This window comes from Diabrotica virgifera, chromosome 9, assembly GCF_917563875.1.
Source record: "Diabrotica virgifera virgifera chromosome 9, PGI_DIABVI_V3a".
Lineage (NCBI taxonomy): Eukaryota > Metazoa > Arthropoda > Insecta > Coleoptera > Chrysomelidae > Diabrotica > Diabrotica virgifera.
Window position 1 is genome coordinate 139,459,467 of NC_065451.1, and position 15,050 is coordinate 139,474,516.

Genomic DNA, 15,050 nt, shown 5'->3' on the forward strand with positions numbered 1-15,050 from the left:
TGAACTTTTCCCAATTGAAGGTAGTGCTTCGGAAGTTTTACTCGGTCTTGCTGCAGCCAGTTCGGTTTCAGAGCTCTCTACGACAGAGGAGGGTCTGTTTTAGCAGATAGGCGTTTAGTGTAGACTCGGCGACGAGAGGACTTTTATAGTAGACCTGGATCCCTCGTACCAAAAAGAAGTTGATTAATAGCAAGCTGAAAATTTGTTAATAGCTTAACAGTGTCTTGTCGAACAAACTATGGGAACACTGGAACAGGGGATGTTTCAATTGTAGAATAGTTTAAACATTTGGAACATCAGTCTAGAAAACGTCCCATGTATTTTGTTGCACAGAACTTCCAATTAATTTGTTACCCTTTCGTTAAACTCTCATGCAGAAATCAGACTTGTATTTATCACCAACTGGGCATTTTAATAAGTCCAACACGAAGAACATGTCAAGTGACAGGAATTATATTGGTGATAAATAGCAGTCTGATTTTTGCATGAGAGTTTAATGAAAGGATCAATTGGAACTTCTGTCCGACAAAATACATGGGACGTTTTCGTAGTCTGACGTATATTTTCAGACTCTAGAAGATTTTTTTCTAATTAAAGGTAGTGCTTCGGAAGTTTTACTTGGTCTTGCTGCAGCCAGTTCGGTTTCAGAGCTCTCTACGGCAGAGGAGGGTCTGTTTTAGCAGATAGGCGTTTAGTGTAGACTCGGCCACGAGAGGACTTTTATAGTAGGCCTGGATCCCACGTACCAAAAAGAAGTTGATTAATAGCAAGCTGAAAATTTGTTAATAGCTTGACAGTGTCTCGTTGAACAAACTTTGATGTATGGGAACACTGGAACAGGGGAAGTTTCAATTGTAGAATAGTTTAAACATTTGGAACATCAGACTAGAAAACGTCCCATGTATTTTGTTGCACAGAACTTCCAATTGATTTGTTACCCTTTCGTTAAACTCTGATGCAAAAATCAGACTAGTATTTATCACCAATTGGACATTTTAATAAGTCCGACACATAGAACATGTCATATGACAGGAATTATGGCAGGTGATAAATAGCAGTCTGATTTTTGCACGAGAGTTTAATGAAAGGGTAAGGGACCGTTCAAGTATTACGTAACGCAGGTTGGGGGGGGGGGGGGGTCAAAAATCTTCAAAAATTGCGTTACGCCATAGTTAAACTCCCATAAGAGTGCGTTACGGTGGGAGGGTTAAAAATCTTCAAAAATCGAGTTACGTAATACTTGAACGCTCCCTAACAAATCAATTGGAATTTCTGTCCGACAAAATACATGGGACGTTTTCGTAGTCTGACGTTCCAAATTTTTAACCTGTTTCACAATTAAAACTTTCCCTGTTCCAGTGTGCCCGTACATCAAAATTTGTCCGACTAGACACCATTAAGTTATTAACAAATTTTAAGCTTGCTAATAGCCAACTTCTTTTTGGTACGCGGGATCCAGGCCTATAGTACCTCAGGAACTATCGCCGAGACTACGAAGAATGAATCCTGCACTAAGGTCAGTCAGGCGGCGTCCTGGACGACATATCGCTTGCTGAGAACATTAGTGACGTAACTCAAAAAATACCAATTTTGACTTAACCTATTAGACATACTCCTAATATTGAACTTGATGTTATGCTTTAATGACGGAAGTATAATTCTACTATAAACCACTTGATGGCGCTATACGTCAGTAATATTTTGTGACTTTTAGTTCCACTTCTGCATGCATCAGTGGCGGAAGTCAGTGTACGCTGGACAGTGACGACAGATTGAGCATAAGCTTAGACACTTAGTGACGAACCTTGACTTACGTCAGTAGTGCAATAACTTGAGGCATTATATATCAACCTAAGGAAGACGAGTTCGTGCTTTACGTCAGTAGTGCGTGATAGTTAGTCTTAATATACCGTTGACTTAAAATATTTTGTCTCAATTTTTTGTCAAACAATTTGTCTCAAAAATGAGTACAAGGGGAGAGAAGATGCTCTTAGCATCAGGAATAAAGTGAGTATAATTTTCTTATTATTCGTGTTTTTAAAATTTCATTAATACATACTTTCATTAATACTTTACATAATAATAAAGTAACAATTTGGATTTTTTCTTTACCATCAATCACTAATCCCTGGTTGCACGAAGAGATCTTAAGCTCCAGCTTAACTAAGCGCAGCTTATATTTTAATGCTGGGGCCCCACTAGCGTCTAATACCGTTAATTATCGCGTTATTTGCATTAGAAATATGTCAAATAATGCGATAATTAACGGCATTAGACGCTAGTGTTGCCCCGGCATAAGGATTTACATTTATATTACGTCTTAAGCTGTATATCAGTTGGTGCAACCAGGCATATAAAACTTTTATACATCCATTGTACTTTCACGGTATTTTATTAAATATATTTCTTCAGGTTGCGACGCGTACAAAGAAATGAACAAGGAGAATCTAATTGGATAATTGATGACATAAATATGCCAAGCTCCAGCCAGGTACCTGAATCATTGCAAACAATTAATATGCCAAGCTCCAGCCAGGTAATACCTGAATCATTGCAAACAATTAATATAGAAGATGTTATTTCCGATGAATCTTCAGGTAAATTTAATAGATACTTTCTTTGTAATTACATTAAAACCCCCGTTAACCGAAATAATTGAGGGTAGGCCCCTTCGGATACCAAGAAATCGGGTTAAAAATAACATTGTTTTTAGTATTATTCTTGTATAAAATTACATGCATAGTATTCTTGGTCAAAGTTGGTATTATAAAATACGAGGTGATTTCGTAATTTGTTTTAAATTTAATTGCGTTCTTTAGTTGTATAAAAGCAATGTTGACGATGTTGACAAATTTAACATCGAACTGTTTCTGTTTTGAGATAAAAATTTGCTTTTATTGACGAAATTATTGAAACTGTCAGCCGTTTTGGTTAAACGATGTTTAGGTTAAAAAGGTTTCGGTTAACAGAGGTTACTGTAAATTGGACCTACAAATGCCCTTATTATAATCAACTAACTCAACTATTTTTTAAGGTAACGTACATGGAGATATTGCGAACGAGATAAACACTGAAAATACATCATCTGTTTCATCAGCATCATCTACCTGTTCGTCGGCTTGTTCTACCTGTTCGTCGGCTTGTTCTACCTGTTCGTCGGCTTGTTCTACCTGTTCGTCGGCTTGTTCTACCTGTTCGTCGCCAATTGATGACAGTGACAATGATAGTAATTACGCACCTAGTAATGAGGACTCGACAGACGATGACGATGAAAGTCCAACTAGACAGTCTGCAAGTATGGAATCAACCAATATTACGGAAGTAAGTCCTAAAACCAAGTCAAGAAAGCGAGCTAGAAATCCTGGACGTTGGAAGAGGAATACCTGCAAAAGACTAAGAAACACTGGTAAGGAGTATAAAACTTTGTCAAAGGGTAAATTAATTGCTGCAAGGAAGATTCTTCCTCCCTGTAGTACAAAATGTATACGTAAGTGTACCACAAAATTTAGTGAAGAAGAGAGAAAGTTGTTATTTGACAGTTTTTGGGGATTGGCAGATTTACACAGTCAAAGGTCTTATGTATTAAACTGCATGCGTCCTATTCAGAAGAAATATATTAAAGTAGTATCTACTAACACAAGGCCGCGAGGACTAAATAACGCTTACTACTTTACAAAAGAAGACGAACCTCGTCAAGTTTGTCAAAAATATTTTATATCTACATTAGGGATCACTGAAAGATTCATTAGAACCACAGCTTCAAAACAACAAGACGGATTTTTGGAAAGTGAAAAGAGGGGTAAAATAGGCAAAAATAAGGTACCCGAAGAAATAAAAAAAGATATGCATGAACACTTGTCGTCAATACCTGCAGTAGAGAGTCATTACACAAGAGCGAATACTCAGAAAAAGTATATCGATGGAGGCAAGACAGTGATGGATCTGTACCGTGATTACGTTCAGTGGTGTAATGATAGTGGGAAAAATCATGGAAAGTTGTCTATGTACAGGCATATGTTCAATTATGATTTTAACATGTCATTTCATACACCAAAGAAGGACCAGTGCCTTACATGTACAACTTATGAGAACTCTGATCTGGATGGTAAAAATGCCCTTAAAAATGATTACGAATCTCATATTCTAGAAAAGAACTTAAGCAGAGAAGAAAAAAATGCAGACAAAAGCAATATTGGCAACTTATTTCACGTAGCTTGTTTCGATTTACAAGCAGCACTACCACTTCCTAAAGGTGACGTTTCAGCCTTTTATTATAAGTCTCGTTTAAATTGCTACAATTTTACAGTTTGTAGCCTTCAACATAAAGGACTTGGTCCTGTAGAGTGCTATATTTGGCATGAGGGAGAAGGGAATCGTGGATCCGTTGAAATAGGTTCTTGCCTACTTAAATATCTAAGAAAAACGGCTAATGAAGCTGACTCTGAAAATTTGGAAGTAGTCTTCTTTTCAGATAACTGTGGAGGACAAGGCAAAAATAAATTTGTTGTAACCACCTTTTTGTATGCAGTTACTAATTTCAAAATAAAAAGTATTGTCCATAAATTTTTTGAAGTGGGACATGGGCAAAACGAAGGTGACAGTAGTCACTCCATAATTGAAAAAAACATTAAAATAGCTTTGAAATCTGGCCCCATTTTCCTACCAGCTCAATACTCAGCAATCATAAGTACTGCAAGTAAAACAGGAAGTACGTTTAAAATTAATGAAATGTCTCATAATGAGTTTGTTGACTTAAAAAAAATGACATCCGATTGTACTAATCAGCCATTTAATGTAAATATTAATGGCGAAAAGTTTAATTTTAATGATATAGTTATGATTAAAGTCGACAAAAATTGTTGTTGTTTGTTTGGGTTTATATGACTGCGGACACTAAATCCATTCGCCAATTTTACTATTTTTTATTTTATTAGTCATTTTTTCGTATCTTATCCTAAAACTAATACTAATATAATAAACAATTCTACTAATAAATAATTATTTTTGTATTTTTTTTTAATAATTTATATATATATATATATATATATATATATATATATATATATATATATATATATATATATATATATATATATATATATATATATATATATATATATATATATATATATATTTTTATTAATTTTTTTCCAAATGATGTTCTCAGAGTTCCACAGCAAAAACTGCAACATTCTTCTTTAGCCCTCTACTTCATTCGAAAGCTATTTTACTATGGACTGTCCAAGTTCGTCATTCATTTTTATCTACATATTTTTTTTTATATTTTTTTAATTATTATATTTTTTTTTCTATTTTTTTTTATATATCTTTTTTTATATTTTTTCTTTCTTTTTTTTTATTATTTTTTTATTTTTTTTTTATTTTTTTTTTTTATTTTTATTTTATTATTTTTTTTTATATTTCTTTTCTTTTTTTTTTTTTCTTTTCTTTTCTTTTTCTTTTAACATATAACAATTTACAAGAAATACTTACTCTATATTTTACAATTACAATTTAAGCTTAATATCTAAAATATGTTTATACAATAGTCGGTATACCAACTCATTATTTTCTAATGTTAATAAATAATTTAAATTAATGGGATGGTGGACATCAGTCAAAGAATACAGTGAATTTAAAAACATATTAACTTTATTAGAGATAAGAGAACAGGTCAAAATTTTGTGTTGTAGATTGCCCAACTGTCCACAATTACATTGTGGACTATCAGCTATATTAATTTTAAATAAATATGATGGAGTAAGACAGTGGTCAAATCTCATTCTGCATATGGTTCTTATCATATCTTTTGTCGACTCCATTTTATAAAACCACTTATACCAGCACAGAATTTAAACAAGTTATAATCAGAAATAATAAAACAAGGAGCAGAATAACTCAATTACAAAAATATGATCTATCCCCAGCATATTTGGATACTATTAAAATTAATAAGAAAAAGTATGAGGACCTACAAACCCTCGTCCAAAACAAATCTATACCGCCTATACATGCTCCCTTCTTCAGTGCATTAAATTATAAGGTCGCAGAATAATGTTCCGTTGGAAAAATTCGCTCTTTATCTGATGTATTTCGACTCTATGGAATAGTTTTGATTTTAAGTTTTGAATGTTTATACTTAAGTTTTTAAATAAAAATTAGATCAAATATCTTGGTTTTATTTATAACGTTCGACATAACTTGTATAACATGTATGTAACCAAACTTATATTAGAAGGTGTTTACTAAATACATCCAAATTAATAAAATAATACGTCACTAGTACCTCAAAAATTTTTAAAAGTGCCACGTACTTGAATGCATTAGTGACGTAACTTGAAAAAAAAATTGCAAAAATACCACTATCAGCAGTTAAACGACTGTATTATGTGAACTGTCATCTCACCTAGATGAATAAAATCGAAAATACGTCAATAAGTCAGTCAGCTACCGAGAAATCAAAGATTGCATTTCTCCCAAAACTTTAAACGCACTTTACTACAAACTACGTTTTTGAAGTTACGTCACTAATGTTCTCAGCAAGCGATATCTTTACCTTATCTGTTGTATATTCTTATTTCTGAATAAAGACTATTATTTTAAATTTGTGTAATTTATTTTTCGTAAGGAAATAATAATAAGTTAGATCATCAATTAAATCACATTGTCTGGAAACAAAAATAGTTCGATTGAACCTAACTTACCTCAGTACAAATGTGCACATAAAAAGTTACACCCCTTTGAAGTTACAAAATGAGATATTAGATAATGAGTTTTTTATTTCGTAACTTCAAAGGACTGTAACTTTTTATGTGCACATTAGTACTGAGGCAAGTTAAGTTCAATCAATTAAGTCCTAGAATATGTGATTTAATTTATGATCTACTTTTTTGTTGAACCCTGTATATATGAATTCACGAGAGCCAAAGTGGCCTAACTTATAAGAACATCACTTTACATAATTAAAGTTTGACTAAGTACTAAAGTAATTGACTAAGAGTAAGAATCATACTTTGCTCATTATCAAACAATCAGACATTGTTAGCTTCTAATGATTTTCTTATTAGTAATGTTCTTCGGTTAGTCCACTTTGGCTCTCATGAATTCATATATACAGGGTGTAACAAAAAGGTAGATCATAAATTAAATCACATTCTAGGATCAAAAAAATAGTTCGGTTGAACCTTACTTACCTCAGTACTAATGTGCACATAAAAAGTGACAGAGCCCTTTGAAGTTACAAAATGAGATATTAGATAATGAGTTTTTCATTTTGTAACTTCAAAGGACTAACTTTTTATGTGCACATTTGTACTGAAGTAAGTTAGGTTCAATCGAACTATTTTTTTGGTCCTAGAATATGTGATGTAATTTAAGAACTACCTCTTTGTTACAGCCTGTATATGTATACAGGGTGCGCCAAACCTCTGGTCTTTTTTGATTATGGCTAAACTATGAGATATACAAAAAAATGTTTATAACAAAACTAATGTGTATCAAAGAGGTCTATAATTTAAAATTATTTTCAATTATACAGGGTGAGTCAGAACGACGGTATGAACCAAAGTTGTATTTTTTTTAAATGGAACACCCTGTATATTAAATCATTTTTGAATATATTATTTAAAAATATGAAAAATTTGTATAAGGTCTTATAGGCCTAAAGTTAATAATTTTCAAAATATTTACATTTTTATTGAGAAAAATGGTAATATTTATAGGGTTGTGGATTATGTTTCCAAGGAAATAAAAATTTAGGTGATAGGTCAAAGTTTTTAAAATATAGTGTTATTTTTAAATAATTTAATATTTTTTACTTTTAGCCATAAAATATACAGTGTGATCACTATTTGCAAATACAAAATTTTCTCATTTTTTTTTAAATGGGACACCCTGTATATTAGTTTTGCGTTTGGTAGTAAATATTACAACCTTTCTTTTGGTATAAGGTTGTATGTACCTAGCATGTTTCGTTTTGTAGATATTTTAAAAAAACTATAGATTTTACGTTTTTGCGGATTTTTTTATTTAAAAATTTTTTTTGCAAAAAAAATAATTATAATCTGGTTTTAGAAACATACAGTAAAATATAAAATATGAAAATAAAAACGTAATTAAAGATTAAAATAAATCGTATGCTAGTACAATTCAATTGAATTTAATAACTTTAAATTATTTTACAAAAAATATTTTACCTTATTAATGAATACATAAATTAGTTACTAAATTAAATAAACAACCAAATTTTAAATCAATCTTAGTAATTCTTCTACCGCAGCAACTTTCCTGTACCAAATTAATTGTTAGTTATATTGTATTTACGAGTAAGATCAGTTAATAACTTTTTAATTTACCTACATCTTGAGAACGTATAAAGTATGCTTTGAAACAAATGAACGTTATGGAAGTATATTAAGAAGTAAATAGTATCTATGTACCTACTCGTGTCACAAAAGCTGGTAATAATTTCTAATGGTTTCGCCCAAAACAAGTGTCATATCCAAAAATTTTTCGGTTAAAAAAATAAAATTTAAAATATAAAAAATTGTTACAAAAATTTCAACTACAAAAGTATTACCAGTTTTTGTGACACCAGTAAATACTATTTATATTAATAAATAATTTGGATGATACATTTAACATTCATTTGTTTCAAAGCATACTTTATAATAATTTTTATATTCTCAAGATGTATGTAAGTAAATTTAAAAGGTAAATTAAAAGTTTAACTAAATACAATTTAACTAACAATTAATTTGGTACAGCAAAGTTGCTGTAGTAGAAAAATTAGAAAAGTTATTAAATTCAATTGAGTTGTACTAGCATACGATTTATTTTAATCTTTAATTACGTTTTTATTTTCATATTTTATACTTTAGTGTATGTTTCTAAAACCAGATTATAATTATTTTTTTTGCAAAAAAAATTTTAAATAAAAAATCCGCCAACACGTAAAATCTATAGTTTTTTTAAAATATCTACAAAACGAAACATGCTAGGTACATACAACCTTATACCAAAAGAAAGGTTGTAATATTTACTACCAAACGCAAAACTAATATACAGGGTGTCCCATTTAAAAAAAATGAGAAAATTTTGTATTTGCAAATAGTGATCACACTGTATATTTTATGGATAAAAGTAAAAAATATTAAATTATTTAAAAATAACACTATATTTTAAAAACTTTGACCTATCACCTAAATTTTTATTTCCTTGGAAACATAATCCACAACCCTATAAATATTACCATTTTTCTCAATAAAAATGTAAATATTTCGAAAATTATTAACTTTAGGCCTATAAGACCTTATACAAATTTTTCATATTTTTAAATAATATATTCAAAAATGATTTAATATACAGGGTGTTCCATTTAAAAAAATACAACTTTGGTTCATACCGTCGTTCTGACTCACCCTGTATAATTGAAAATAATTTTAAATTATAGACCTCTTTGATACACATTAGTTTTGTTATAAACACTTTTTTGTATATCTCATAGTTTAGCCGTAATCAAAGAAGACCAGAGGTTTGGCGCACCCTGTATAAGGCCATGAGAGTCAAAGTGATAAGAAGATTACTTGAAATAATCAAAGAAAATTATTAGAAGTTCATAATGAAAGGTTTAATGAAAAAACACTTATTTAAAAGGAGGGAAACTCCTTGTACTCAGCAAAGACATACTTGCTTTTAGTTGTCTGAGTATAGTGAGTGAAAAACCCTCATTTATTTTAAATTATAATATAAAAAATACATTTTGAGAAATATAATAAAAATAATACATCCAATATACTACAAACATTCGATAATGTACCTCAAAATAAAGAAATTCCACTTAAATAAAGATTAGATACAGGGAACAAACTAATATAAGCAGACATATGAGGCGCTCCGAGGAAAAAGGGCGAATACGCCAGTTACAGTTTTTTTTTTAATGCAATGGATAGCCTGATCATTATTCGAACAATGTACCACCATAACATGGTTTATTCGTCCTTTCTATTCAGAACTATAATAGGTTGACTTAACGGAAGCAAACTATATGAATCTTAAAAAGTATGGTAAATGTTCCGTGGAACAACGGCGAATACGCCACCGCTACGTCGGTACACAGCTAGCCCTCCCACTTCTGTCTTGCCAAATTTCTGAATAAAATTTCCGTGATTTCCGTCTTATTTTTACCGTTTTAAGCTACAGTGTCGTTTTGCTTGTCAAAACAAGTAGTTTTTATTTTGATTAGTTTGAATAGTTTGAGTTACTTTACTAATAAAGTTAAAATTTTACTGCTACAATGTCAGAAAGCGAGTTTACAGAAGACCAAAACAAAGGCTACACTAGAAAAAGGTCGAAAACTGAAGACACGTGGCAAAAGAATGTGAATAAAGTTAAAAGAAACTCAGGTGAAGAATACAGCACCATTAAAAACAGAAAACTTGTGCCTAAGCGGACTGTGGGAAGTCCCTGTTCCTGTGGATGTTTTGAGAAAGTAGGTTTGGAGAAAATTAGTATAATTTTTAAAAACTTTTGGGAATTATCTGAGTATAACCTACAAAACGCTTACTTATCTAAAAGAGTGAAATCTGTTTCTGTCAACCGTTGTCGCATTAAAAATCGACCTAGTCGAAAGTTACGTAGTATTGAGTACAGTGTACTTTTTGAAAGCAATGAATTTAAAGTCTGCAGAAAAGCATTCTATGCGATTCATGGTGTCACTGAAAAGAGGGTTCGAACTGTTTTGAATAAAGTATCCACAAGTGGCACTGTAGAATTGGACAGAAGAGGAAATAAAAATCCAGTTAACAAAGTAAGTGTAGAAATGAAAGAAACTGTAATGTTACATGTAAATAGTTTACCCAAATGTTCAAGCCATTACAGCAGAGCAAAAAGCCCTTACCGAAAGTACCTTTCCACAGACTTAAACATAAACAAGTTGTATGACCTGTACTGTGAGTGGATGACAGAAAATCACCCTTTAATTGACCCTGTCAGCTCACGGTTCTATCGTGACACATTTAATAAAAAATTCAATATTGGTTTCAACCCTCCTAAGTCGGATACTTGTAATTTTTGTGACAAAACAGATATGGAACTTTCAAATTGTGATGATTTACAACGTAACCAATTGCAAGTTGCCAAGGAACTTCATTTAAGACGAGCCAAAGCAGTTCAAAAAATACTTAAAAGTTATAAAAGTAATAATGAAGACTCAGTTTCAGCAATTTGTATAGATCTGCAGCAAACTCTCCCTACCCCTAAACTGACGACATCTGTACAGTATTACAAAAGGAAGCTTTGGACCTACAATTTTGCAGTCCATGATGTTAAATCTGGAAAATGTGTTATGTACATGTGGAATGAAAGTACTGGAGGTCGTGGTTCATGTGTGCTTGTCCCATTACTTTGATTCTATGGATCATCAAGTCAAAAAAGTTGTGCTATTTAGTGACAATTGTGGGGACCAGAACAAAAATATGAACATTGTTTTAGCTTGTTTGAAAAAAATTCATGAATTAAAATTTGATTTCATAGAACATTACTTTATGATTCCTGGACATTCATATTTACCTTGTGACAGGGATTTTGGTCACATTGAGTTAAGGCTTCGAAATATTGATGTTTATTCTGAAGACCACTATATTGACTTAATTCGTTCATCAAGGAAGGTCAGACCATTCAAAGTAGTAAAAATGACATCATCAATGTTTTTTGATTTCACTGCTCTTCAGAAGTTAATTACAAAAAGAAAATCAACTGCTAGTTTTAAAGATGGTAAAGTATTTCTTTACTCCAAGTTGTTCAAACAAGGGTTTTCCATACAACCAACGTACCAAAATGTTTTGTCCGAACAAGTTGTTTTGCAGAAAGGAAAAGTAGGAGAATATCAACGCCATTTGTTTGATTTATCTGCCGCAGTTTTGTCTCCTAAATACCAACAGCCTATAAAACTTTCAGAGGAAAAAATAAAAGACATCAAGTCACTTCTTCCATACATACCGCTTCATCATAGGAGTTTCTTTGATGAGCTGATCTCTCTCCAAGAATCACAAACCAATTTGGCAACGCTAACTGGAGAAAGTCAGGATGATGTTATGGATTTTTGCTTGAATTAATAATTTATTGTTTGGTGTTTTTTTAGTTTTTGATTTATCTTAAACAGAACAATTTTTAATTAAAAAATGTTTTTCATATCATATCCTTTGAATAAAACTTTTTTCAATATCCTGAATTATAATTTTGGTTTAGATGGGGTGATCTTATTTGCTTAACAAGCAAAACTTTTTATAAAAAAAATAGTTTTTACCTAACCGCATTACAAAATTTTGATGACGTGTATATTCGCCCTTATTGAATTAAAAACACTTTTTCAACTTTAATCGCGTTTTTCTCAAAATGCCCATTTGGCGTATTCGCCGTTTGTCCACGGAGCGCCTCATATTATACAATTAGAAAAATACAATTAGAAATTTAAAAGTAAAATATCCGAAGAATACATTATGAATTAGATTTGAATATAACTTGCAACACGTCAAGACATAAAGAAAAAGGGTTGTGAAGCTAATAATGATTAAACTAACATTTTGAGAAATAAAATACAAAGAATATACCTATCTTACATAATACAAATATTCCATAAGGTATTCTTATAATATTTAAAAGGAGGGAAACTCCTTGTAATCAGTAAAGACATACTTGCTTTCAGTTGTCTGAGTATAGTGAGTGAAAAACCCTCATTTATTTTAAATTAGAATATGAAAAATACATTTTGAGAAATATAATAAAAATAATATATCCAATATACTACAAACATTCGAGAATGTACCTCAAAATAAAGAAATTCCACTTAAATAAAGATTAGATACAAGGAACAAATTAATATAAGCAGACATATTATACAATTAAAAAAATACAATTAGAAATTTAAAAGTAAAATATCGGAAGAATACATTATGAATTAGATTTGAATATAACTTGAACAGGTCAAGACATAAAGAAAAAACATTTTGAGAAATAAAATACAAAGAATATACCTATCTTACATAATACAAATATTCCATAATGTATTCTTATAATATTTAAAAGGAGGGAAACTCCTCGTACTCAGTAAAGACATACTTGCTTTTTGCTTTCAGTTGTCTGAGTATGGTGAGTGAAAATCCCTCATTTATTTTAAATTAGAATATAAAAAATACATTTTGAGAAATATAATAAAAATATTATATCCAATATACTACAAACATTCGAGAATGTACATACCTCAAAATAAAGAAATTCCACTTAAATAAAGATTAGATACAAGGAACAAATTAATACAGTGTGTCCATAAAGTAACGGATAAATTCATTATTTCGTAAACCGGCGACTTTAAGGAAAAATCCCGAAACAGGTCGATTTTTATTTTTAATTTCCGATCTTTTGGCGTATATATCATACTAGTGACGTCATCCATCTGGGCGTAATGACGTAATCGCTGATTTTTTTTAATGAGAAATGGGGTCATGTGATAGCTCAATAAAATTGAAAGGGTATTCAATTCTCTATTCACTAACATAAACATTAACATAATTATTTATACAGGGTGTTCAAAAAAAACTTTTTAAATTAAAATAATTGAGACAAAAAGAAGAATGTATGTAATTTATTTAATTTAAAATGCGTTTTACTACTGTCGGAAAACAGAAAAAAATGTATTTGACAAATAAACATTGATTTTCGCTTAAACGAAATATTCAAACTGGCAAGAGGCAGGTGGGTGGCAGCTTTAACATTAAGTGAAAAACAATATGTATTTGTCAAATAAACGACTTTTTCCTGTTTTCTGACAACATTAAAACGTATTTTAAATTAGATAAATTACATACATTCTTCTTTTTGTCTCAATTATTTTAATTAAAAAAATGTTTTATGAACACCTTGTATAAATAATTATGTTAATGTTTATATTATGGAATAGAGAATTGAATACCCTTTCAAATAAGCTATCACATGACCCCTATTCTTATTTAAAAAAATCCTCGATTACGTCATCACGCACAGATGGATGACGTCACTAGTATGGTATATATGCCAAAAAATCGGAAATTAAAAATAAGAATCGACCTGTTTCGGTATTTTTCTTTAAAGTCGGCGGTTTACGAAATAGTGGAACTGGAATATATGGACGCACTGTATAAGCAGACATATTATACAATTAGAAAAATACAATTAGAAATTTAAAAGTAAAATATCGGAAGAATACATTATGAATTAGATTTGAATATAACTTGAACAGGTCAAGACATAAAGAAAAAGGGTTGTGAAGCTAATAATGATTAAACTAACATTTTGAGAAATAAAATATAAAGAATATATCTATCTTACATAATATAAATATTCCATAATGTATTCTTAAAATAATATTTAAAAGAAGGGAAACTCTCCTTGTAATCAGTAAAGACATACTTGCTTCAGTTGTCTGAGTATAGTGAGTGGAAAGCCCTCATTTATTATAAATTCTTCTTCTTCTTCTTGTAATAGGACTATGTCCTGTTTCTTCTGTTACAGTATTTGCTGCGATCCGGAGCTCCAACTCTCGTACCATCGTTTTTTGGGTCTTCCTATGGGTCGCTTGGTGTTGGGCTTCTGTGTTTTCGCCCAATGCGCCATACGTTCAGGGTCCATCCGATCTACGTGGTCCCTCCACATGCGTCGTCGCGCTCTTGTCCATCTCACTACGTCCTGAACGCCTAGCTCTCTCAATGTGTCTTCGTTTCGTACTCTATCTCTGAGTGTGATACCTCTTATGGATCTTAGGGTTTTCATCTCTGTTGTTCTCATTATCTGTTTGGTCTTTGTTGTCTCGGCCCTTGTCTCAGCTGCGTATGTCAGTACGGGTCTAACACATGTCTTATAAATGCGGACTTTGCTTTCGGTGCTCATATATTTATTCCGCCAGATTATATCCCTCAGGAAACCAGATATTCTCGCTGCTTTCATTGCCTGCTGTTTTGATTCTTGCCACAGATGCCTGTCGCTAGATATTTCCACACCTAAGTATCTGCAATCCATTA

At 31.2% G+C, this 15,050-nt stretch overlaps 1 protein-coding gene across 1 annotated transcript; it reads left to right on the top strand.

Annotated features, from left to right (window-relative positions):
* The first annotated feature begins 1,548 nt into the window (after nt 1-1,548).
* Nucleotides 1,549-6,055, top strand: LOC126891457 (uncharacterized). Its single transcript, XM_050660634.1, has 4 exons — nt 1,549-2,007; nt 2,413-2,597; nt 3,035-4,864; nt 5,928-6,055. The coding sequence occupies exons 1-4, from the start codon at nt 1,964-1,966 to the stop codon at nt 6,053-6,055; spliced, it is 2,187 nt and encodes a 728-aa protein (XP_050516591.1). The 5' UTR covers nt 1,549-1,963.
* The last annotated feature ends 8,995 nt before the right edge of the window (nt 6,056-15,050 follow it).